The sequence below is a fragment of the Eulemur rufifrons genome, chromosome 7 (genome assembly GCF_041146395.1).
Source record: "Eulemur rufifrons isolate Redbay chromosome 7, OSU_ERuf_1, whole genome shotgun sequence".
NCBI classification, from domain to species: domain Eukaryota; kingdom Metazoa; phylum Chordata; class Mammalia; order Primates; family Lemuridae; genus Eulemur; species Eulemur rufifrons.
Genome location: NC_090989.1, coordinates 108,242,922 through 108,267,668, shown reverse-complemented (window position 1 = coordinate 108,267,668; position 24,747 = coordinate 108,242,922). Strand labels below are relative to the sequence as shown.

The window sequence follows — 24,747 nt, the reverse complement described above, 5'->3', positions numbered from 1 at the left end:
TTCACATCACCTCATATTAGGAGGTACATAATTAATATCTGTAGAACATCACTGATGATATTTAACCTTTGTCCCTTGGTTAAGGTAGTATTTGCTGAGTTTCCCCACTATAAAGATAATATTTGTTCCTTTTCCTACTCTACTTCTTCAGAAGTGAGGCACTGAGTATTGCCTATTCTTAAGGTGGAGAAGGGCAGGAATTAAGTTGTACCTCCTGGAGTGGGGAGTATCTACATATATTATTTGAAATTCTTCTATAAGGAAGATTTTTCTCTTCTCAGCATTTATTTATTTATTCAGTCATTTATATTAGTATGCATTTGTGTATATTTTATACTTGGGTTATAATCCAATTCCATATTGTTTTTGTTTTTTAAATTGTTTGAACTTCGGCCATCAGTTTGTGTCCTGTGTCCCTTTGATTTGACCCATTCCTTTTGTATTTTAAGCATTTCTTTGCTACTGTCTGGTACTTTAAGATGATTCAGGCTCATCATTTATTTCTCTTGTCCCAGGTCTAGAATCAGACATTTTTCGAAGGAGCCCTGGTTCCTTTTATTAGGGAGTTGTATTTAGAAACCAAGATCTGGGCACTGGACATCATTGGTTTTCGTATGTTATTTATGTATCTACAAACTTGTTTAATTTGTAATTTGTTGATTTTCTTGGGTTTTCAGTGTAGAAGCAAGGAAGTATAGGGAAAGGTATAAAAACAAACAACAAATAAACAAAAATGCTCTTGGCAAACTAGAAGTAAATATCCGTAAGCTATAAAGATTATAGACTAAAAACTTAGAATAAACATTATTAAGTGGTGAAATATTAGAAATCAGAAACAGAAAATAGATGCCTGTTGTTGTACCTCCTATTTAACATTTTGCTATGTTTTCTGGTAAAACAAGGAAAACAAACAGTATAAGGATTGGAAATAAAGAAACCAAATTTTTATTTGCTTATTTTATTTCAATGGGTACTGAATTATCTTTTGTAATGATCATTGGTTTTTTTCCTCTCTCTTACCTTGTTCATATGTTGGGTTACATTAATTTGTTTTGTAAATTTAAAAACTCTTTGTACTCTGGGGATAAATCCTATCTGATTATGATGTGTAAATTTTGTCTTTACATTTTTGGATTATTCAAATTTCTAATATAGATTAGTCTTACAGTTGGACATAGATGCAAAAATCCCAGAATATTAGCAATCTGAATATCCAAGTAAGGGAAAGCTTTAGTTTTATGGGGCCAGAATAATCCTGACATTAAAACTAGACAATCCCATGAGCACTCTTGGTAGAAATGTAAAATGGAGCAGCCACTATAGAAAACAATGTGGCAATTCTTCAAAAAATAAAACATAGAATTACCATATGATCTGGCAATTCCACTTCTTGGTATATACCAAAAACAATTGAAAGCAAAGACTTGAACAGATGTTTATACATCCATGGTCATTAGTAGCATTATTTTTAATAGCCATTGACGGAAGCAACTCAAGTGTACATTAACAGATGAATGGATAAACAAAATGTGGTATGTATATACTATGAAATAGTATTCAGCATTATAAAGGAAGGAAATTCTTACATATGCTACAACATAGATGAAACTTGAAGACACTATGCTGAGTGAAGTAAGCTAGTCACAAAGGACAAATACTGATTCCACTTAGAACAATATTGTGAGCCACATTTTATTGTAATTTTATATTTTCTGGTAGCCAAATTTTTAAAAGGGTAAAAAGAAACAGGTGAGATTAATTTTAATACTTTAATTAATCTGATAAATCTAATATGGATTTCAACATTTAATTAAATAATTATAAATGACATTTTTACATTCTTTTCATATTAAGTCTTTGTAATCTGTTGTATATTTTATACATACAGCACATCTCAGTTCAGACTAGCTATATCCGGGTGCTCAGTAGTCACATGTACCTGGTGGCTACCATATTGAATGGCATAGATTTATAGTCTTCTAAATCTTTTGTCTGCCTGAGCTATAGTTTGCTGAGCTTGTGAATTTGTGTATTTCTTGCATAATTTTGTTATTTTCTAGGTGAAGTATCTTTTTTATCATTGCATAACTCTCTCCTAATAATGCTTTTTGCCTTAAATTATATTTTACTTGATACAGTGGTTTTTCTTTTGCTCAATATTTTAATGGTGTATCTTTACCTAACCCTTTACTTTTTACTTTTATTTTTGTCATAATGTGTTATTATTCAGTTTAATTATTCAGTCTTAATCTTGTGTCTTGTAAATAACATATGGTTTGAATTTTTTTCTTATACAATATAATATACTCCTTTAAAACACTGGTGAATTTAACCCATTTACATTTATTGTGATCACATATATTTGGATTACTTTATTTACGTTTTAGTCTATTTTTTCTGCTATGTAAATTTGGATTATTTAATTTTTACTTTCCTATTGACTTGAAAGCTATGTTATAGTGCTATGTTTTAGTGGTTACTATTAAACTTTAAAAAATTTATTGAGGTTTGATTGACATATAAATTACACATATTTAAATTATACAATTTGGTAAGTTTTGACATAAGTATATACCTATGAAACCACCACAATCAAGATGATGAAATATTGATCACCCCCAAAAGCTTCCTAATGCTCTTTGGTAATCCATCCCTCTCATCCCTTCCAATTGCTTCTTCATATCGTCCCTCCCACATCCCCAGACAACCACAGATCTGATTTTGGTCACTATAGATGATTTTGCATTTTCTACAACTTTACATAAATGGAATCATAAAGGATGTACTTTTTTGTGTCTCCCTTCTTTTTCTCAGCATAACTATTTTGAGATTCATATATGTTATTGAATGTATTGATTATTCATTCCATTTAGTAGTATTCCATTGTGTGACTAAACCACAGTTTGTTTATCCATATACCTGTTGATGGACTTTTGAGTTGTTTCTAGTTTTAGGCTATTACAAATAAAGCTGACATAAACATTTGGGTACGAATTGTGGTATATAAATATACTTTCATTTCTATTAAGTATATCTATGAGTGGGATGATTAGGTCACATGAAAAGTATATGTTTAAATTTATAAGAAATTGCCAAACTGTTTTCCAAAATGGTTGTACCATTTTACAGTCCCACTATATGAGAATACCAGTTCTTCCACTTCCATGCCAACACTTGGTGTAGTCAGTCTTTTAAATTTTGGTCATTCTAACAGATGTGTAGTAGTACTTTGATTTGAATTTTTGTTTTCCTGTTGACTAATGATGTTGAGCATCCTTTAAGTTCTTATTTGCCATTCATATACCTTGTGTGGTGAAATGTCTGTAAATACGTTCATTTTTTTTTCTATGGGGTAGTTGTTTTCTTATTATTGAATTTTGAGAGTTCTTTATATATTCTGGATACAACTCTATTATAATGTATGCAGTTTGCAAATATATTCTCCCAGTCTGTAGTTTGTCTTTTATTTTTTAACAGTACCTTTTGGGGACAGAAGTTCTTAACTTTGATGTAGTAAAATTTTTCAAATTTTTCTCTTGTGGATGGTGCTTTTGGCATTTGGTTCTGGCACTCTTACTTCCCTTTTATTCTTGTAAGCATAGCAATTTATAGTTTAAAATATTTTGTACATTTTATCTGATATATCTGAATATTTGTAGTGGAAGTGTTCTATATTAGCTCTGCCTACTATGCTGCTAGGACTAAAGATGCAGTAACTAGTAAGTATATGTTTGAAAATTTTATTAGTTTTAACTTACAATAATCTCAAACATCCTGTTCTTTTTGACCATTGAAGTCTGTGTATCTCATAGTCTATCATTTGTAATTGCAAGCAGTTGTATGTTAATTATAATGTCTCTATCAGTTAGTTAAAGATAATCAAGGTCAATGAATAAAAACTTCAAAGGATAATTTAAGGGTTAACTAATCAGTAATGGAATTTAATGCCTTAATTAATGATAATATCGTGATTAGATTTTATATAAATTGAATTGATTTGCAGCAGCTATCCAGAAACTTAAAAGATATTTGTTATTTTAATGACCATTTTTCTGTTTGCATGTTTAATATCTGACTCCTTTTTTCCTCTTTTATTTTTAGATCACAAAATTTGTCCAGGATAGACATAGAGCTAGAAGAAACAGACTTCGTAAAGATCAACTTAAGAAACTCCCTATACATAAATTCAAGAAAGGTAAGTGAATATTTTTCTTTTCTAAATAATGACCCTTGGTTTATGTAAGAATACATGGTGACCATACTCTGATACTACCTTCTGAGTCCCTGCTGTACACTATGCCTAACACTAAGTAGATGCTCAGTTAATAGTGAATGAGTGAATGTGGGTTATGATCTTTTGCTCTGGTGTCTTGGTGAAGGTAAGAAAGTGGTGCATAGTCTATAGAGAATTTTAAAATAATAATGAAACTCACCAAAATACTTCTTCTTATCACCATGTTCCAGTTCTAAACAATGTCAATGGATAAGATATTTTTGTGTACCAGTGTGGTCTGCTCCCACTGACCTTCCTCCTACCCTCTTCTTACCATATGCCACTGCGTAGTGTTACATTAACTAAACACATCGGTAGGTATTATATGTGAATATATTTCACATGTATCATCTCATTTAATTTTCATACTTCTATGAAATGGGTACTATTATTACCCTTTTATAGATGAGGAAATAGAGGATCAGAGATGCTAAGAACTTTAAGTCACATACCCAGTATTGAAGCTGGGGAGGAGTGTGGGCAAAATACTACTATAGTCAATATAGTTTCCCCTCTCTATGCTTTAGTGAGCTTTTAGTACAGGTACATGCTTGTTAAATCCTTTGGCTAGTACTTCCAAGACTTTGCAATTTCATATACCAGTAAAAATGTTCTGTTTTTTAGTTCAGCAGAAAAAGAGTATAGGGAGTGGAGGGAGAAAACAGAGGAGATATTAAAATATAAATTCTGCTGAATTTTTATTTTTCAAGTAATAAAATGTTTTAAAAACCTACCATTGGGCCAGGTGCAGTAGCTCATGCCTGTAATCCCAGCACTTTGGGAAGCCGAGGCAGGATGATTACCTTAGTTCAAGACTAGCCTAGGCAACATAGCAAAACCCTATCTCTACGACAGAATTTAAAAATTAACTGGGTGCGATGGCACATGCCTATAGTCCCACTACTTGGGATACTAAGGCAGCATGATTGCTTGAGTCCCGTAGTTTGAGGTTACAGTGAGCTGTGGTCATACCACTGTACTCCAGCCTGGGCAACAGAGCAAGACCCTTTCTCAAAAAAAAAAAAAAAAATACACTTACCATTTACCATTATCATTAAAAATAGCACACTTAATAACAACAACAACAAAATAGGAAAAAGAACATCATGCTAAAATAAAGAAATAGACAAGGACATTCATAAAAATGTGCTGCACTGTCATTAGACAGTGTGGATTAGTTAAAATTTATTCATAGATCAGAACTAGTTTGAAGACTACCTTTAGGAATTACTTTTTTAGGCTTCATTTTGTATGTTAAAGAAAGTTCTTTAAAAAAAAAAAAAACGATGTTAATACCATCCTGGGTGAAAAATGGGATGTTCAGTTGGCTTTCCACTGAGTAAGATGAGTAGCCATTGTAGGATTTTGAACAGAGGAGAGAGAGAACATCTAATTTAAATGTTAAAAGGATCTTTCTGCTGCCATGTTAAGAATAGGCTGTAGAGGTTCAAGGGTATAAGTGGAAAGATCAGATAGGGTACTATTACATTGCAGTAATTTAAGTGTGATATAAATGTAGCTTGGACTGGTAGCAGTGGAGGAGATGAAGAAATCTTTAAATTCTGGATATATCTGGAAGATGAAGTACACTTAATTTATTGGTAGACTAAATGTGGGGAGAGGAAACAAGGATGACTCCACATTTTTTGGTCTGAGCAACAGGAAGGATGGACCTTCTATTTAAGGAACATCCCTAAGTAGAAGTAAGGATGGTTAATATATAGTGGAGCAGGTTTTGGGGGAGAAATTGGGAGATTGGTTTTGGACATATGGAAGGTAAGATGTCTGTTAGACATCATAAATAAGTCTGGAGTTTAAGAGAGGAGTCTGAACTGGAAGTATTGGCATAAAGATGTATTTATTTCATGAGACTGGATGAAAATTACCAAGAGCATGAGTATAGATAGAAGATTACCAAAGACACCCAGGGGCATTCTAACATAAGTAAAGGAAGAGGAATCAGTCAGAATTGTCAGCAGGGGAGGCTGAGAAGAGTGACCAGTTAGGTAGGAGGAAAACTGGAAGAGTGTGGTTTACCAGAAACCAAGTGATGCAAATCTACTAAGGAGTAAGGAGTGATAACCTGCATCAGTGCTCCTGAAAGATAAGTAAGATGAGAACTGAGAATTGACCATTAAAGACTATTGATGATCTTGATGAACAGTTTTGACAGAGTGGTCAGGCCCAAAATCTGATTGTGGTAGGTTTAAGAGAGAATGTAAAAAGAGGGATTGGAGATAACATTTACGAGAAGTTTTACTACAAAGGGAAGCAAAGAAATGAGGTAGTATTAGGTCATTAAATATGAGATGTCTGATTTCAAATCAAAAGTGTAGTTTATTATATCTCAAACAAGAAGCAGTACAATTAATCAAAGTATGAGCCTAAAGTAACGACGCAGTTCTGCCATCTTAACGGTAGCTTGTTTATGCCAGCAGCCAAGAAGCCTGGAGAGTAAGTGGCGTTGAAATCACAAAAGATGTTTCCCACAGCTTGTGGAGAATTTAATATTTTTCCTTGCAAGAAGTGGTCCAAGGCCTGCAAGAAGTGGTAGTCAGTTGGCGCAAAGTCTGGTAAATACGGTATATGACAGAGAATTTCCAAGTCCAGCTTCTGTAGTTTGAGCAGCGTTGTTTGTGCAACATTTGGTCGAGTGTTGTCTTGCAAGAGGATTGGCCTGTCTCTATTGACCAATCTCGGCTGCTTAATCAATCGCAAGCATCCTCATCATTTTGTACAGTTGGGTACAGTAGACATCCGTTGTAATCAATTGACCAGGTTTCATGAAGCTGTAGTGGATCATACCAGCACTGCACCACCAAACAGACACCATTATCTTTTTTTGATGAATATTAGGTTTTGGACTGTGTTTTGGGACTTCATCTTTATCCAACCATTGGGCCGGAATGCTTGCAATTGTCAAAAAGAATCCATTTTTCATCACATATAACAATATAGTGTAGAAATGGTTCGCCGTTATGTCGTGACAGCAAAGAATTAAAGCTTCGAGAAGATTTCTCTTCTGACACTTGTTTAATTCATGCAGTACCCATCTATCCAGCTTCTTTACCTTACCAATTTGTTTCAAATGGTCCAATATTGTTGGAATGATAATGTCATACCTTGCTGCTAATTCATGCATAGGTTGAGATAGATTCCCTTCCACCACATCTTTCAGCTCATCATTATCCACCTTGGTCTCAGGTCACCCACATGACTCATTTTCAAAATTAAAATCACCAGAATGGAACTTCTCAAACCATCGACATATGCATTCATTAGCCACATTTTCCCCAAACACTTTGTTGATATTTTGAGCTGTCTGTACTGAATTGGTTCCATGATGGAACTCATATTTGGAAATAACACAAATTTTTGATTTACCCATGGTTTCACAAAAATTGCTCTAAAAACATTTTGAGAGATAGTCATAAGCCAAAACATGTAAAAGACTGAGGATGTACCTTCATAATAAAAATAAAACAAGAAATGTCAAAGTGAAATGTCAGAGATATCAACTGTCATACTTAGTACTTAAGGAAATCAGACATTTCATAATTAATAACCTAATTTTATGATTATATAGATTATAATAAGTCTTTTAATGAGCCTGTGGCCCAAGGCTCTGAACTTCACAAGCAGCTCTTGGTTATTCCCAGTTTTAGGTGAGACCACATGGTTGGAGGGGGCTAGAGTTGAGTATTTTCTTTCCCATGTGGAAGGTTAGAGCTGGCTGGGGGTTGGATCAGTTAGACTGCAAAACTCCAATAGGTTATGATCTGGTAAAATGGGTTCTCTTGGAGGCAGACCTGGTTTAGAACATAATGCTTCCACCCCCACCCCCAAAGCTCAAGGGGATTTTTCCTGGTAGAGCTCCAGAGGTAAAACTCACAAAAGTATTGGGTCCCTGTGAAGTTGTTAACTCTTAGACCTGTCCCTACTGAGACTGGCAATTTGTCAATTATGATTTAGGCTTTCCTACCTGTGGTGGTTTCTGCTCAGTTTTTGCTCTGATAAGTTGTAAATTTCTATATCTGCCTTCTGTCTTTCCAATTTGGGGGGCAGTCCCTATGACTTTACTTCTCTAATGGAGCTAAGAAAAGTTGATTTTTCAGTTTGCCCAGCCTTTTACTTGTTAGGAACAAGTGATGATTTCTAAGCTCCTTTACATGCCAGACCTGAAACGTCTCTCCCCCCACACTGAGTTTTTAACTCTCAAACTTGTCTTCACTGCCCTACAGCAGTTCCTCAATGACAGTTTATGTTTTTCTACCCTTGTTCTATTTTTTGCAGAATTTTCTGCTCCTGGGCTTCTGCACCAGTATGTTGTGATTCTCTCTGTCAGTCTGTCTGTCTAATTTTAAGGGCAGTAATTTTCCCAGTGGCCTTAATTCTCTGATAGATACAGAAGAGTTATTTTTTAATTTGTTTAGTTTTTTTTTCTTATTGTGAGGATAGGAGTGATGACTTACAAGCTCCCTATATGCCAGACTGGAAACCACAAGTCCCTCCCTTCCCACTTTTTTTTCTTTTACTTTCTGGCACAACAAGATGTTCATCTTATATTATTTTCTGCTCTAGCCCTGGAATCAGCATTTGTCTGAGGAACCCTCATTCTTTTTAGTGGGTATAGTACTAGAAACTAAGGTCTGGGTGCCAGCGCTTGTCACTGATGCTAGGATATATCTGCATTTAGGCTCTTTGTGTAGGCAGGGCTAGGAAATGTATGCATGTATATAGATATATACAGATTTATTACTACATACATAAATATACATAACATGTAGGCATTTATACATACATGTATCTACACATTCACATACATAGTTTAAAGATAATCTGCCTACACTGTGCCCTAGACACATTATTGTACCTAGATACTGGAGATGTAATAGTGAATATAAATTAAGAAGAAACTGTTATAATTCAGGTTTTATATAAAATTTACTAAAAGGTGTCACCAGTGGGTTTCTGTAAATATTGAATTAGTAGAAACAGTTTAGAAAACATTTTGACTTAATGGATCTTTTTATAAACTCCTAATACATAAATGAAGTAGACCTCACTTTTTTTTACTTATTTGTTATTAGTCTATGTCTTGAAGATATTTTTCTTTGCATAGGTTGTATTATTTTTAATTTCCATAAAATGTTCATACCTAGCATGGCATATGGTAGAAACTCAACTTTTGCTTAATTGCCCCAAATTATATTGAAATCACAGACCACTTAAATTCATTCACATCGGCACTAAAAATATTAAACTTAACCAGCTCTTGGCAGAGTTGGAAACCTTTGCTAATATACTCCCAATTGTATTCAATGACAGTAGTTTTTGATTTGCACAGATGATTTAACAATGTAAAACTTCATTCTCAGCATACCTTACTATCATTATTCTACGTCAAGCCAATTGTGAGAAATTTAGAACCAATCATTGAATTTCCTCTTTAGTGGCAGACTATATACATTAAAAAAAATTTTTTTTAATCTTTTTAATACTACAGAAATCCAAATTGCACAGACTAAAAACATGTTGAGAGTAGTTATATCTGTGAAAATCTCATACTGGTTTATCATAATTTACAAAGTTAGGTTATAGTTTCTGATCTTAAAAAAAAAAGGTTGTGATGCAGGGGTTCTAAACCTTTTTCTGCTTTCTGCTGCCATAGAATTTACATATGCAACTCACTGGCATCAGTAACTTCTCTGCTTATATGCCATTTTTCTCAGTCCTGGGTAATTATGGATAAGTGGGCACTCAGGAGCGTTGCTGTAGTTAATTATCAATATTTTCAGTCTTTGTCTTCCTCCTGCAAATGGGGATCTCCTTTGCTTCTGTTTATTCTTGGTTCACTACTTACTTATAATAATAACAATCATTTGAGAGCTTTCTGCATGCCAGGCACAGATCTATGGGTTTTATATCAGATTGTTTTCTTGTTAGCCCTTGCCTCTTCCTGGTGATCTGTTTCCTGATGACTTCCAAACTTTCATATTCCACCTAGACCTTTCTCCTAAGCTCTAGTCCCATATATCCAGTTAACTAACTGACATCTGTGCCTGGATAACCTATATACTCTTCTAATTTAGTATGTCTAAAACTGTCCTTCCTTCTGCATAAATTAAGTCAACATATATTCAACCAGCCACTGTGCTTGGTGTTGGGGATAGATGCTCACTGTCCGTATTTATGTGTAGCAAAAGAACTTTCATGGTTTATTCTAAGAATCATTTATATGTAAGAATAAAATCAACCTTACACTTTAGTATGGCACAAGGACCATATGGTCTGAACCCTGCTTACACCTGTAGCCTCATCCTGTTCTCTTCCTTGCATCCTACATTCCAGCCTAATGAGCTACTTCCTGTGCCACCTGCATACCTCTGTGAGTTTCTTTGGCTTTTAATTCCTGTCCCTGCATTGTTTACCTGAAAAACCCAATTCTTCATTTAAGCTCTGCTTTAGTACAGTTTGTGGAGCCTAGCAGGCACTTATTCTGTATTTGTCAAATAAATAAGTTAAAGTATATCTGTTACTATAATGGACACTTTGGAAAACATACTAAGAAGAATATGTGACCCTGATTCTCAAGGAATTTCCAGGACAAATATAAGTTCATATATATATATATGGTTCCATGGAATGTATGACTTCCCATCATAGGACTCTATTTCATATATTACAGTGTGTAGTCAAGTGTTTAGAGTTAACTTACCAAATTTTTGTTTAAAAAAAAGAGCTTGCATAGCTAATTTGCTTGTATAGTTAATTTTCTCCCATTCTCTCTCCTGCTCATTTTTCATGTCATATCTTACTAACATCAAATAAAACATTTAAAAATTAGGAAACAGCTATCACTTTTGATTACATACATCATCTTTGATTCACCCCTCTCTTTTATTACCTATATGTAGTCACCAAACCCAATGAGTCGTTCTTTTAAATTGTTATTGGATTTGATTGTTTCTCTCCATGCTTGTTGGCACTGTATCATGCAAGCCCACTGCGGTTTATTAACTCCTAGGAGCGCCAAACAGTAGGTCAGTCTCATTGTCTCCAGGCTCACATCTGCATCCCAGGCCCCCAATCCCTTTGGCACACTGATGAAGAGTTTTTAAGATGTTGTTTGCATACATCAATCATTTCTCTGCTTGAAAGCTTACAGTTGGCCTCTGCTGCTTATGAGATCACATCAGAGTCCTCATCTTGGCATTCAAAGCTTTTCATAAACTGCCTCAACCATAGCATCCAACTTCACTTTCCACTGCTCCTTATTTCTGACCTGGCATAACTTTGACTTTGCTATGTTTATTTCTTCTTTGCAATGCTTTTCAACTGTTACTCTTCTAATAGTGTCTTTTGCTCCTTAATTTTTTTAAATCTAATTTTATCTTTAAGGCCTAACCTTACTCCCTCTCTAACAACTCTTCTCCAGCCTCTCCTGGTATAATGAGATATTCTTTCTTGACTATCTTCTGATTGTCAACAGACACAGTATTTAATATTGCCACTGTGCAAGCATTTTATTCCATAGAGTATTTTGTTGTGTAATACCTTTTCTTATCTTCAGAGTTGGCTGGCATATTCAACGTTGAATTAGGATGGTAAAACATAAGGCCAATTTCACTCCATCATCAGGATCTATATAGGTTTATCTACATTATATAAAAATGTTTAGCTTTCTGTACTAAGATGTATGTGATCAGGTCCTCTGCTGTGGATTAGTGGTTGGTGGTAAAAATCAGGATTTCCTGGGAATAACTTGTGTAGTTATTCATACATTTCTTTAATAAATATTTACTTAGTGCTTTTACTGTGTGCCAGGTACTGGTCTAGGTTCTACGGAAACAGCAATAAATAACACAGAAATACTTCTGCCTTTGTGAAGCTTAGTGGTGGCAAACCGACAAATAAGTAAAGAAATAAAGTCACATAGCAGTAAGTTTGATAAAGAAAAACAAATGATGAGTGATGGGTGAAAGGAAGGGATGTTATTTTAGGTCAGACAGGGAAGACCTCTCTGAGAAGGACACTTTGAATAGAGATCTAGATGAAATGAGGAAATAAAAACAGCCTGGGGAGGGGGAAGAACAGGGGAGAATGTTGCAGGCAGAGGAACAGTGAAGTACAGAGGCCTTGAGGCAACAGTGTGCTTGATATATTTGGGGAACAACAAAAAGGGCATGTAGTTAGAATGCAGTGGTCTAGAGGGAGAGTGGTTAGAGAAGAGATCAGAAAGGTAGATGGGGAGTCAGATCATATCATGGTAAGGACTTGTGATTTTATTGTGTGATGGTAAAATTTAGGCAGAAGCAGGAGTTCGAGACCAGCCTGAGCAAGAGCCAGATGCTCTCTTTACAAAAAATAGAAAAATTAGCTGGGCATGATGATACGCATCTGTAGTCCCAGCTGCTCAGGAGGCTGAGGCAGGAGGATTGCTTGAGTCCAGGAGTTTGAGATTGCTGTGAGCTATGATGACGCCACTGCATTCTAGCCCACACAGCAGAGAGAGACCCTGTCTCCAAATTAAAAAAAAAAAAAAAGACAAAAAAAAAATAAAAAATAAAAAAAACCTTGGGCAGAAGAATGACAATATCAGATTACTGTGGAAAAGGATGCCTCCCACTGGTAAATGGAGAACAGACTAGGCTGGCCCAAAAGGATCTGTTCTGCAAAATTTGGATTCCGTCAAAAGGCCTCACTTAAGAACCTAGAAGGCCACATCTTGCCTTAAGGCTGCAGGTTCCCCACCCCTGTAGGGGTTGACAGTGAAGCAGGAGACTTACTGTAACAGGTTCCAGGTGAAAGGTAGCTACTTCTTTGTTAACCATCAGATCATGAATGGATGCTTCATGGCAATCATTTATTTTGCAAATATTTATTGAGAGCCTATTCTATACCAGGTGCTGTACTAAATACTAGGGATATGATAGTAAAAGACATGGTCCCTCTTATCGTAAAGCTAAGAATCAATAACTAGAGTTCAATCCAACCAGTGCTAGTTGGTATTTGTTATGTATTGAACTGTTGCAAGGGAAGACCATTCTGAGTTTTAAAGCAAGTCAGAAAAGGGCATGTTTCTCAGTTCTTCTAAAGGAATACTTTTCATAATGGCCGCAAAGCAGTGAAATAATGAGGATTCACACCGGGTAAGGAAAGACTGTCATGGCTATGGCTCCTAATTGACCAGTGCCTTCCTGAGTTACTTGAAGATAAACTATTTTATTACTTCATGTCCAGAAATAAAATTCCTAAGGTCTGTGCTTGAATAGCTTGGCTGAAGGGGACTGAAACAGTTAGTCCTACAGATTGATTTGGATAATAGCACTCTTGGCTTTTATCATTTGCCTGTAGCTGTAATCACTAAGGAGGACCATGCCTTCAGTCCACCCCTGCCTCTTTCTAACTGAAGAAGTCAGTGTAATTTGTAACAAATGGTTACTTGGTATAAAGTGGATTGGGATCAGCATTGTACCCAATTAAAATTTGATAATTTTCCATTTTAGGTCTTGTAACTATGTAACACACCTATTACATAGTATTAAAGCAAACAATGTACTTCGCATACATGAACTCAGTTCTCAGAGCAGCCCAATTAGGAAAGTATTATCACATCCATTTTATAGATAAAGAAAAGGAGACTCAAAAGGTTAAGTAAGTTACCTGAGGGTACAGTCAGGTAAAGGTAAGAGGCAGGGCTACAATTTAATTTCCTGACTCCAGACACTATACTTGTAAATATTACTGTATCCTATCTTCCCTCTTCAATCACTACCATTTCAAAATAAAATAAATTGCCTGCTGGCTTTCATCCTTCCCATTCTCCTTCTCTTGTTCTTTCCCTTACCCTCACCCCTGCTTATCATCCTCCTCCTTAATTCACTATGTCAAAGAGAATAAACACTTTTCAGACAACCTAGTTTCCTGAAAGTTCAAGTCTCCAAGCAGTATATGATTATACTTACTTCATCATATTCTACACTAAGAAGGTAAATTACCCATTTATATTTCTACTTTTGTAACCTGTCATGCTCTTTGCTCACACTTCTATTGGGATCATAGTGTTTTCTTACCAGTTTGTATGCACTATTTAGAAGGAAATTTTATGTATGATTTTATTATAGTCATTTTTGCTATATACTGAGAGTTATAACAAATTAGACCAATCTAGTCAACAGGCCAGAAGCAATTCTGCTTTATGCAGAAATACTGTAGGCCCAGTGCCCCAAGCATATCTGAGTCTGAGCAAGTTTTTAATTTAATTTACTTCATATTAAGGGAAAAAAAAATTAGATTAGAACAATCTGGTATTTTAGGATGTACATAAATGTGAGTTTGTTAAAGTTAGCTCTGGAAGGATGTTGTATACCCTGATTTCCTAGTGGCCTAAAAAAGAGTAGTGAATAAAGAATAATGAAACCTTCTGTACTTACTACAAGGAAATTGCTTGTTAAGTACTTAAGGTCTTACACAATATTTGCCATTCTAAAATCCCATTAACTTAGATATTTGTCTTCAGGATGATAAATCTTCAACTGTGTTTGCTTCTCTATTTAGAAAGACCTTAGGTACAGCTGTAGTTTATCTGCATTGATAATGTAACCAAGTTATAACCAATAAAGAGTAATATAGAATGACTATTTAAAATACTATAGGGAAAAGTTAGGTTTAAAAAAAAATTGTTAGGCCAAGCACAGTGGCTTACACCTGTAATCCCAATACATTTGGGAGGCCGAGGTGGGAGGATCACTTGAAGCCACGGGTTCGAGACGAGCATGGGCAACATAGCGAGACTTCTGTCTCTACCAAAAAAAAAAAAAAAATTAACCAGGTGCGGTGGCATGTACGTGTAATCCTAGCTACTTGGGAGGCTGAGGCAGGAGGCTCACCTGAGCCCAAGAGTTTGAGGGAGCAGTGAGCTATGATCTTTCCACTGCACTCCAGCTTGGGCAACAGAACAGACCATAGCTCTAAAAACAAACAAACAAGAAACCCTTAAGTAAAAATCATAAATAAAATATTAGTGTCATCAAAATTCAGTCATTAAACATTATTTTATGATTAGAAAAGAAAAAGACTGCCAAAATCATGAAGCAGTTAGAAAATATATATAACTTTATATACATTACACTTGGAATTTCTTTTCAATAACAGTAAGTTTGAGCTAGTTGTAGTTTTGTTGTAGAATTTTTTTGTTATGAGATTTGGCATCTAAAGTAAATAAAAGAGATAATTGTTACATGTTCTGGTGTACTCTAGTGGTTTTGACAAAGTATACATATAGATGTTAGAAAGAAAAAAATCCTAACTTAACATTGTTGCAGTATTCGCATTGTTGCATCTAATTGAAAACATGAAGGGAACTGTAGAACACTTTTGTGGGTACTCACCACTCCAGTGAGTCATCGTACCAAGCTATGGAAGTCTTTAAAAGAATGGTCATAGACTTATAGAATGTTGTGGAAATGCTAGGGGAATCTGTAACGTTTGTGTATTTGTATTACTGTCAAACCCCAACCCTTATCCTTCCCCCTCCTCTCCACCTGCAAAAAACAAAAAACATGAAGGAAGGAAGGGAGGGAGGAAAGTAGGGAGGAGAGAGGGGGAGAGAGGAGGGAAGAGGAGGAGAGAGAAAGGAAGAAAGAAAAGAAGCTACTCTAATGATTGACTTGTGTTAAAAAAAAATATTTCTATTTTGGAAACGTTTGCCAATAAACCAAAGAGAATTTGGCATTTGGAAATATCTTCCATAGGGATAGCCTATAATCAAATAGACAAAACTTTAATAACTAGCAGCTTGAAACTCTACCTTGCACAACTATAGTATCCTGTAAAAGTTAGTCAGCACTTTCCTATTTACTGTACTCAGGGCACATGATAATCTTAAGTCTTTCTATCTTACGGATCTTCATCTTTACAGCTCTTTCAGAAATATTTGTGCTAATTGATACTTAAATGATTTAAGTATTGACTTACCTATTTCTAGTACATATCAAATTATAATAGCCTTTTAGTTGTTTTCTTGCTTCTAAAGCAACTAGCATCTTTATGAATTTCTTCATTACTCATTATTGTCCTAAAAAATGGCTCTTCAATTGAAATTGTGGTTTCCTATGTTTCCTGCATCATTCAATTAATGTATGTCTCCAAGTCTAACCATAAGGGTTGTTACCACACACCATGGGTTCCTAACATGGAAAATACTTATGTTTTCACTTAATAGTCCCTCTCCTAAGCGTTTACGGCAGTCTCTCTGGAAGCTGTCTCCCCTTACCCCATCAGCATGTGGAAACAGCTGGATCCCTGAAACACAAATGATAGAAAATCTATTTCATATCTGACATTTTAAGTTATCAGGCATTTTCCCTCAATAACTTAATCATTGAGATTTTCCAAGATAACATGTATAGAAGGAGAAAGATTTTTATTTTGGAGATTAGAAAAAAAGCAATACAGCATGTTATAGTAGATTGCATAAAAATAGGGCAATGCTTAATTTTATCATTTTTTTTACCTGTTTAATCTAGCTATTAAGAAATGCTTCATTTTTTTATAACCACATTTAACTGCCTTTAATCTAACCTTAAAGGTAGATACTAGTTCCTTTGCCCAGAGCTTGAAAATAATTAGGAAGAATTCTCAGGCAAATTTGGCCTTAAAAATATTTTATCCTACTATCTTTTGTTCAGATTTCTTGGAAACTGGTATAGGGGAGGGGAGAATAGAAGATAAGAGTCATTTATTTCTATTTGCTAGAAAAAGCTGCTGCTGTTTTCTTCACTGGCAGAAGTGGCGAGTAAGTGGCAAGCTCATGAATCCAATGATACATCATTTCTGGGCAGATTATTTATAATGCATATGTTAAGTCATTGTCTCTCATGAAATATAGATATATATATATATATTTAGCTCTGAACGTTTAATCTATTTTATCTTTTACTTTGAGGAAACCTGTTCTTGGTTGACTTGACTCCTGGAGTGGTTTGGTAGAGAATTGAACAATTAAGTTCTGCATCAGTCTGTCTGCACTATGACTGGAGTATTTCAAATTAGCTCCGTTTTGAGTCATCTCTAGAGATGGTGATTCCTCCTTCTGTATCTAATTTTATATCCATATGTTTTTGTTATAGCCAGGCCAAAGGCAGGTTCCCACTTAACTTACATTCAAATTTTTTAAAATACTGAAAGAAGGCCAGTTGTTGGAGCGTGAGTGAAGGGCAGACTGGTAAGAAGAGATGAGGTGGGTGAGAGGGGCAGGAGTCCAATCACAGATAGCTATATAAAGACCATAATAAAGGGCTCAGATTTTATTCTTAGTGAGATGGGGAGCTATCTAAATGGGAATGACATGATGTAGTATATATTTCTAAAAGATCACTCTGGCTGCTAAAGAGAAAAACTGCATGACACAGGAATAGAAGGGAGACCAGAGAGGAGGTGCTTAAGGGTAATCCAGACTGTTGGACCAGAGTAATTGAGGAGATGGAGAAAAGGGGGACAGATGCAGAATATGTTTTGCATATAAAAGTTTACAGGACTTGGTCAAAGACTGAATGGAGGCTTTAAGGAAAGCAAGTATCAAGGATATGCCCAGACCTGATACTCAGTTCATGCCGCTATAGTGGCTCCCTAGGTCTCTGTGTGATTCCTATTATGATGTATCAGTGCTTTTGCTGTATCTGATGAGCCAAGGTTTGGGGCTTGAAATTTGTGGGGGAAAAACAGGGAGGAAAAAGTTTAGAGGGGAAAATCAATGTTTTGTCCATCTACATGTTATAACATGACATTCCCAGATTAATGTGACTTTTTTTAAATTTCAAATATTATGGGGGTACATATGTTTTTGGTTACATGTATCACTTTTGTAGTACTTGAGTCAGGGTTATAAATGTGACTATCACCCAGATAGTGTTCATTGTGCCTCTTAGGTAGGTTGTCACCCATCCCCTCCACCCCTTCCCCCTGCTTGATTTCCACTGGGTTCTACTTCCCTCTGTGCAGATGTGTGCTCATTGGTTAGTTCCAATTTAATAGTGAGTCCATGTGGTATTTTGTTTTTTCATTCTTTAGGTACTTCACTTATAATGGTCTCCAGTTCCATTCAATTGTTGCAAACGGACTTAGTTCATCCTCTTCCATGGGTGTGTAGTATTCCATAGTGTACATATACCACATCTTGTTTTTGTTTTTGTTTTGAGACAGAGTCTCAATCTGTCACCTGGGCTACACTGAGCCCGGCTTACTACATTTTGTTAATCCACTCATGAATTGATGGCCACTTGGGTTGATTCCACATCTTTGCATTTGTGAATTGTGCTGCAAAAAACATTCAAGTGCAAGTGTCTTTTTGATAAAATGACTTCTTTTCCTTTGGGTAAATACCCAGTAGTGGGATTGCTGGATCAAATTGTAGGTCTTTTAATTCTTTGAGGAATCACCATACTGTTTCCCACAGAGGTTTTACTAATTCGCAGTCCCACTGTATGAGGGTTCCTTTCTCTCTGCATCCATGCCATCATCTGTTGTTCTTGGACTTTTTAATAAAAGCCATTCTAACTGAGTTAAGGTGATATTTCATTGTGGTTTTAATTTGCATTTCTCTGATGATTAGTATGTTGAGCATTTTTTCATATGTTTATTGGCCATTAGTTATCTTCTTTTGAAAAGCTTCTGTTCATGTCGTTTGCCCACTTCTTAATGGTGCTGTTTGTTTTTTCTTGCTGATATGCTTGAGTTCTTTATAGACTCTTTATAGTTCTTTATGGCTCTTTATTGGATGTATAGTTTGCAAATATTTTCTCCCATTCTATAGGTGTCTATTTGCTCTGTTAATTATTTCCTTAGCTGTGCAAAAGCTTTTTGATTTAATCAAGTCTCATTTATTTATTTTTGTTGTTGCTGTGATTGCCATTGGGGTCTTTTTCATAAATTCTTTGCCTAGGCTGATATCTGTAAGAGTTTTTCTAACATTTTCTTCTAGCATTCTTATGGTCTCATGCCTTACATTTAAGTCTTTAATCTGTATTGAATCAATTTTTGTGAGTGATGAGAGATGTGAATCATGTTTCATTCTTCTGCATGTGGCTATCAAATTTTCCCAGCACCATTTATTAAATAGGGCTTCTTTTCCCCAGTGTATATTGTTGTCTGCTTTGTCAAAGATCATTTGGCTATATGTGGATGGTTTTATATCTGGCTTCTCTGTTCTGTTCCATTGGTCTGTGTCTCAATTTTTGTGCCAATACCAAGCTGTTTTGATACTATAGCCTTGTATTACAGTTTGAAGTCTGGTAATGTGATGCCTCCAGATTTGTTCTTTTTGCTTAAGATTGCTTTGGCTACTTGGGCTCTTTTCTGGTTCCAAAAAGCACGTAGAATGATTTTTTCTAGGTCTGTGAAATAAAACATTGGTATTTTGATGGGGGTTGCATTGAATCTGTAAATCACTTTGGGTAGTATGGACATTTTAACAATGCCAGTTCTACCAATCTATGAGCATGATATGGTTTTCTATTTGTTTGTGTCATCTGCAGTTTCCTTCCTCAGTGTTTCATAGTTCTCTTTGTAGAGATCTTTCACCTCCTGGTTAAGTATATTCCTAGGTATTTTATTTCCTTTGTGGCTATTGTAAATGCTATGGAGTCTTTGATTTGACTCTCTGCTTGACTGTTACTGGTATATAGGAATGCTCATGATTTGTGTACATTGATTTTGTAACCTGAGACTTTGCTGAATTTCTTTATCAATTCCAGGAATCTCTTGGTGGAGTCTTGGGAGTTTTCTAGATATAAGATTGTATCATCAGCAAAAAGCGATAGTTTGACCTCCTCTTTCCCAATTTGGATACTTTTTATTTCTTTCTCTTGCCTGATTGCTCTGGCTAGGACTTCCAGCACTATGTTAAATAGAATGATGACAGTGGGTATCCTTGTCTTGTTCCAGATCTTAGTGGGAATGCTTTCATCTTTTCCCCATTGCATATGATATTGGCTGTAGGTTTGTCACATATGGCTTTTATAATTTTCAGACATGTTCCTTCTATTCCTAGTTTGTTGAGGGTTTTTCTCATGAAAGGGTGCTGGATTTTGTCGAATGCTTTTTTCTGCATCTATTGGGATGATCATATGGTCTTTGTTTCTGCTTCTGTTTCCGTGGTGAATCATATTTATTTATGGATTTACATATGTTGAACCATTATTGCATCCCTGGGATTAGGCCATCTGGTCATGGTGGATTATTTTTTTGATGTGCTGTTGAATTCGGTTTGCTAGTATTTTATTCAGGATTTTTGCATCTATATTTATAAGGGATATTGGTCTGTAATTTTCTTTTTTTGTTGTGTCCTTTCCTGGCTTTGGTATCAAGGAGATACTGGCTTTATAGAACGAGTTGGGGAGGATTCCCTGCTTCTTGATGTTACAGAATAATTTCTGCAGTATGAGTACCAGCTCTTTTTCATAGGTCTAGTAAAATTTGGCTGTGAATCCAACTGGTACAGTGCTTTCTTTTGTTTGTTTTTGGAAGCTTTTTTTACTACTGCTTCAATCTTGTTGCTCATTATTGGTCTATTCAGGAGCTCTATTTCTTCTGGTTGAGTCTTGGGGAGGTTGTGTGTTTCCAGGAGTTTGTCCATTTCCTCTAGGTTTTCGAATTTATGTACGTAGAGATTTTCATAATATTCACAGATAATATTTTGTATTTCTGTGGTATCAGTTGTAGTATGTCCTTTTTCATTTCTGATGAGCTTTCTTGGGTCCTTTCTCTTATATTCTTGGTTAATCTAGCAAGAGGTTTATTGATTTTGTTTATCTTTTCAAAGAACCAACTGTGTTTCATTGATCCTATGTATTGTTTTTTTGTTTGTTTGTTTTCCATTTTGTTTAGTTCTGCTCTGACCTTATTTCTTTTCTTTTCCTGGCTTTGGGTTTGGTTTGCTCTTCCTCTTCTATTTCCTTGAGATATGTAATTAGATTGTTAATTTGTGATCTTTCTGTCTTTTTCATGTAGACATTTTAAGGCTATGAATTTTCCCCTAAGGATTGTTTTTGTTGAATGACATAGATTTTGATAGCTTTTGTCCCCTTTGTCATTCAGTTTGAAGAATCTTTTGATTTCCATGGTAAGTTCATTATTGACTCAATAATCATTCAGGAGCAGGTTGTTTAATTTCCATGACTTTGTGTAGAATTCAGTGTTTCTCTTGGAGTTCATTTTTAGTTTTATTCCACTGTGGTCTGAGAAGATACATGGTATGGTTTCTTTTTTTTTTCTTTTTTTTTTTTATGTTTTGAGACATGTTTTGTGGCCTAAGATATGATCAGTCTTGGAGAATGTTCCATGTGCTCATGAGAAGAATGTATGTTCACTAGTTTGGGGATAAAATGTTCTGTAAATGTTTGTTAGGCCCATTTGTTCTAGAGTCCCATTTAAATCCAGTGTTTCTTTATTTTGTGCTTGGATGATCTGTCCGTTTCTGTCAGTGGGGTGTTGAACTCTCTGGAAATTACAATGCTGCTGTTTATCTCTTTGCTTAGATCTAGCAGGGTTTGCTTTATGAATTTGGATGCTCCTATGTTAGGTGCATAAATATTTAGAATTCTTAGGTCTTCTTGTTGAATTACTGTCTTTACCATTATATAGTAACCATCTTTGTCTTTCTTTACTATTGTTGATTTAAAGTCTATTTTATCTGATATGAAAATGGCTACACCTGCTTTCTTTTGGTTTCCATTTGCATGTTATATTTTTTTTCATCCCTTCACTTGAGTCTGTAAGAGTCCCTGTGGGTTAGATTTGTTTCCTGGAGACAGCAGATACTTAGGTTGTATTTTTTCATCCATTCAGCCATCCTGTGTCTCTGGACTGGGACATTCAGACCATTGACGTTGATCGATAGAATTGATATGTGGGATGCTGTTCTGTTCATCCTGTTGGGTAGCACCTTATTGTTTTGTTTTACCTCTTGTGCTATTGTTTTACATGAGCTCTGAGCTTTAGCTTTTGGGTGGTTTTACACTGGTGGGTATCTGTTGTGCAGATCCATGTATAATGCAGTTCTGAGTATTTCCTACAGTTCAGGTCTGGTCTTGACAGATTCCCTCAGTGTTTGCTTGTCCGGAAAAGTCTTTATTTCTCCTTCATATATGAAACTTAGTTTTGCTTGATACAAAATTGTAGGCTGGCAGTTGTTCTGTTTAAGATTATGGGGCTCCAATCCTTTCTGGCTGGTAAGGTGTCAGCTGAGAAGTCTGCAGTTAGCCTGATAGGTTTTCCTTTCTAAGTTACTTGATATTTTTGTCTTATGGCTCTCAGGAGTTCCTCCTTTATTTTGGTTTTGGCCAGTCTGATGACTATGTTTCTTGGTGATTGCCTCTTTGTAATGAGTCTCCCAGGTGTTCATTGAGCTTCGTGTACCTGAGCGTTAAATCTCTAGCAAGACCAGGGAAATTTTCCTCAATTATTTCCTCAAATAGGTTTTCCAGCCCTTGTGCATTTTCTTCACTCTCAGGGATGCCTATGATTCTTATATTTGGTTGTTTTACATAATGCCCTATTTCTACAGGGCTTTGTTCATTCCTCTTAATTCTCTGTTCTTTATTTTTGACTCAGATAATTTGAAAGAATTGTCTTCAAGCTCTGAAATTCCTTCTTCTGCCTGGTCTAGTCTATTTTAAAACTTTCCACTGTGTTTTGTATTTCCTTAAATGAATATTTCATTTCCAGAAGCTCTATTTGTTTTTTTTTTTTTTTTTAAATATGTTGATCTCTTTAGTGACTTTTTGAATCATTTCCTGAATTGTTTTTCTGGTTTGAGTTGGTTTTTCGTTTTCTCTTGGATTTCACTGAGCTTCCTTATAATCTGGGAATTCTTTATCTGTCATTTCAATATTTTCATTTTGGTTGATATCCATTGGTGTTCTCTTTTCGGGGTGTCCTTTTGCTCTGATTTTTCATACTTCTGGAGTTGTTTTGCTGATTCTTTCTCAGCAGGAGCAGCTGTCACTTTTTATTTTTGGATTTTTTTTTTTCTTTAGATGGGGCTGTTTTTCTTCCCCCTCACTCGTAAAGTTGTGGCAGTAGTATATGTTGGGTGAGAACCTTTGGTTTTGCTTGTGGGTGCTTTGATGGCAATCTAGTATCTGGACAGATACCTTGGTTATAGATATCCTTAGTGTAGTGGTTTTCTCAGTTGCTGGTTGTTTGTAGGCTGTAGCAGTGGTGAGCTACAGATTCCCTGTCTCTTTGTGATGAGGGAGGATAGAGGTCTTTGAAATCCTTCCTCTTTCCTCATCCCTGTGGTCATCTTAACAGTGTGAATTGTATTGGCACTCCCATTATTCTCTGAGACAGTAGGTGGTGCTTGTGGGCAAGAATGAACCACACCCTGCATGATTGAGTCAGTAAATACTGTAAAGGGCTGTGAAAATTGGCCTCCCTGTCAGTAGGTGGTGCTTGCTAGAAGGAACAAGCTACAGTGTTGTTTTGGGGACCTGTGATCGGCCCTAGCCTCTCAGGAAAAGCACTCGAATGCCACAGGTGGTGGAGTGAGGCTGGGTGGGGCTGGCTCCACAAAAGCTGGAAAGGTAGCTTTTTCAGCAGGGGTCAAAGATCTGCCCCCAAACTTCTTGGGAAGGTCTGCTTGTGGGGGTGGGGCCATCTGAGATTCACAACCTGGCTGTGTTAGGAGCAGGTTTTGCTCTTCTCTCCCTTCCTTTGCTCCACGGTTTCCCTCCAGCATCTGCCAGCAGGCAGGAGCTCAAACTAGCTGAGATCCCCTGCAATAGCACTGAGGGCCAGGAGCTTCCCTGTGGGGGGAAGGGTACTCTGATTGCGCTGTAGCTGGGGCCCACACCATGCTCTTCTCAGTTTTGCCCATGTAGGCTCCCTCACCTCCTGAAATTAGTTCACAAATTTCCATACCTGCCCCTGAGCAGCACAATTGAGTCCTAGGGTTTGGAATCTGGCCTGTGAGCCTGTTCCTGGGACCCAAAATTCAATCCTGGACCATGCCAGGAAGAAGCGTGCTGGTCGTGAGTTGCCTATGGGGTGCTCAAGCAGGTTTGATGTCCCTCGACTTCAGGGTGTGTCCTACTCTGATGGAGCAGCCAGGCAAGCAGCACCAGGGAGGGCCAGTGAGCAGGGAGCTCACAGTCTGAGCACCCTTGAGTCCACTGCAGGTCATTAAGAGGAAAAGGTTGAGCCCCACTCTCTGTGGAAGCCCCAGTATTGGTGATGCACTGACAAGAGAGGAGGCAGCAGCTCTTGAGAGCCCTGGCTCAGGCGTATCTCTCAGCAGCTGTGGGCAGGGGAGGGGAAGGAGAGGAAAAGAGTCTGAATGGAAGAAAGCTAGCACTCTAGTCATCTCTGTCCTTCTCTCTAGAAGGCAACCTGCCTGGAACACCCAGATTCTGGGGTCACACAGATCCCCTGGGACCCACCAGCCCTCTGTGGCTTCCGCAGTCTGGGCCAGA

At 36.4% G+C, this 24,747-nt stretch overlaps 1 protein-coding gene across 6 annotated transcripts in view; it reads left to right on the top strand.

Moving 5' to 3' along the window:
- RNF13 (ring finger protein 13) overlaps positions 1 to 24,747 on the top strand; it is a 120,131-nt gene that overhangs the window by 89,820 nt on the left and 5,564 nt on the right. For all 6 annotated transcript variants that reach the window (XM_069473100.1, XM_069473102.1, XM_069473096.1 and 3 more), the window contains one exon: positions 4,102 to 4,195. In XM_069473100.1, coding sequence (XP_069329201.1) covers positions 4,102 to 4,195 — 94 coding nt within the window. The remainder of the gene's footprint in view (positions 1 to 4,101; positions 4,196 to 24,747) is intronic.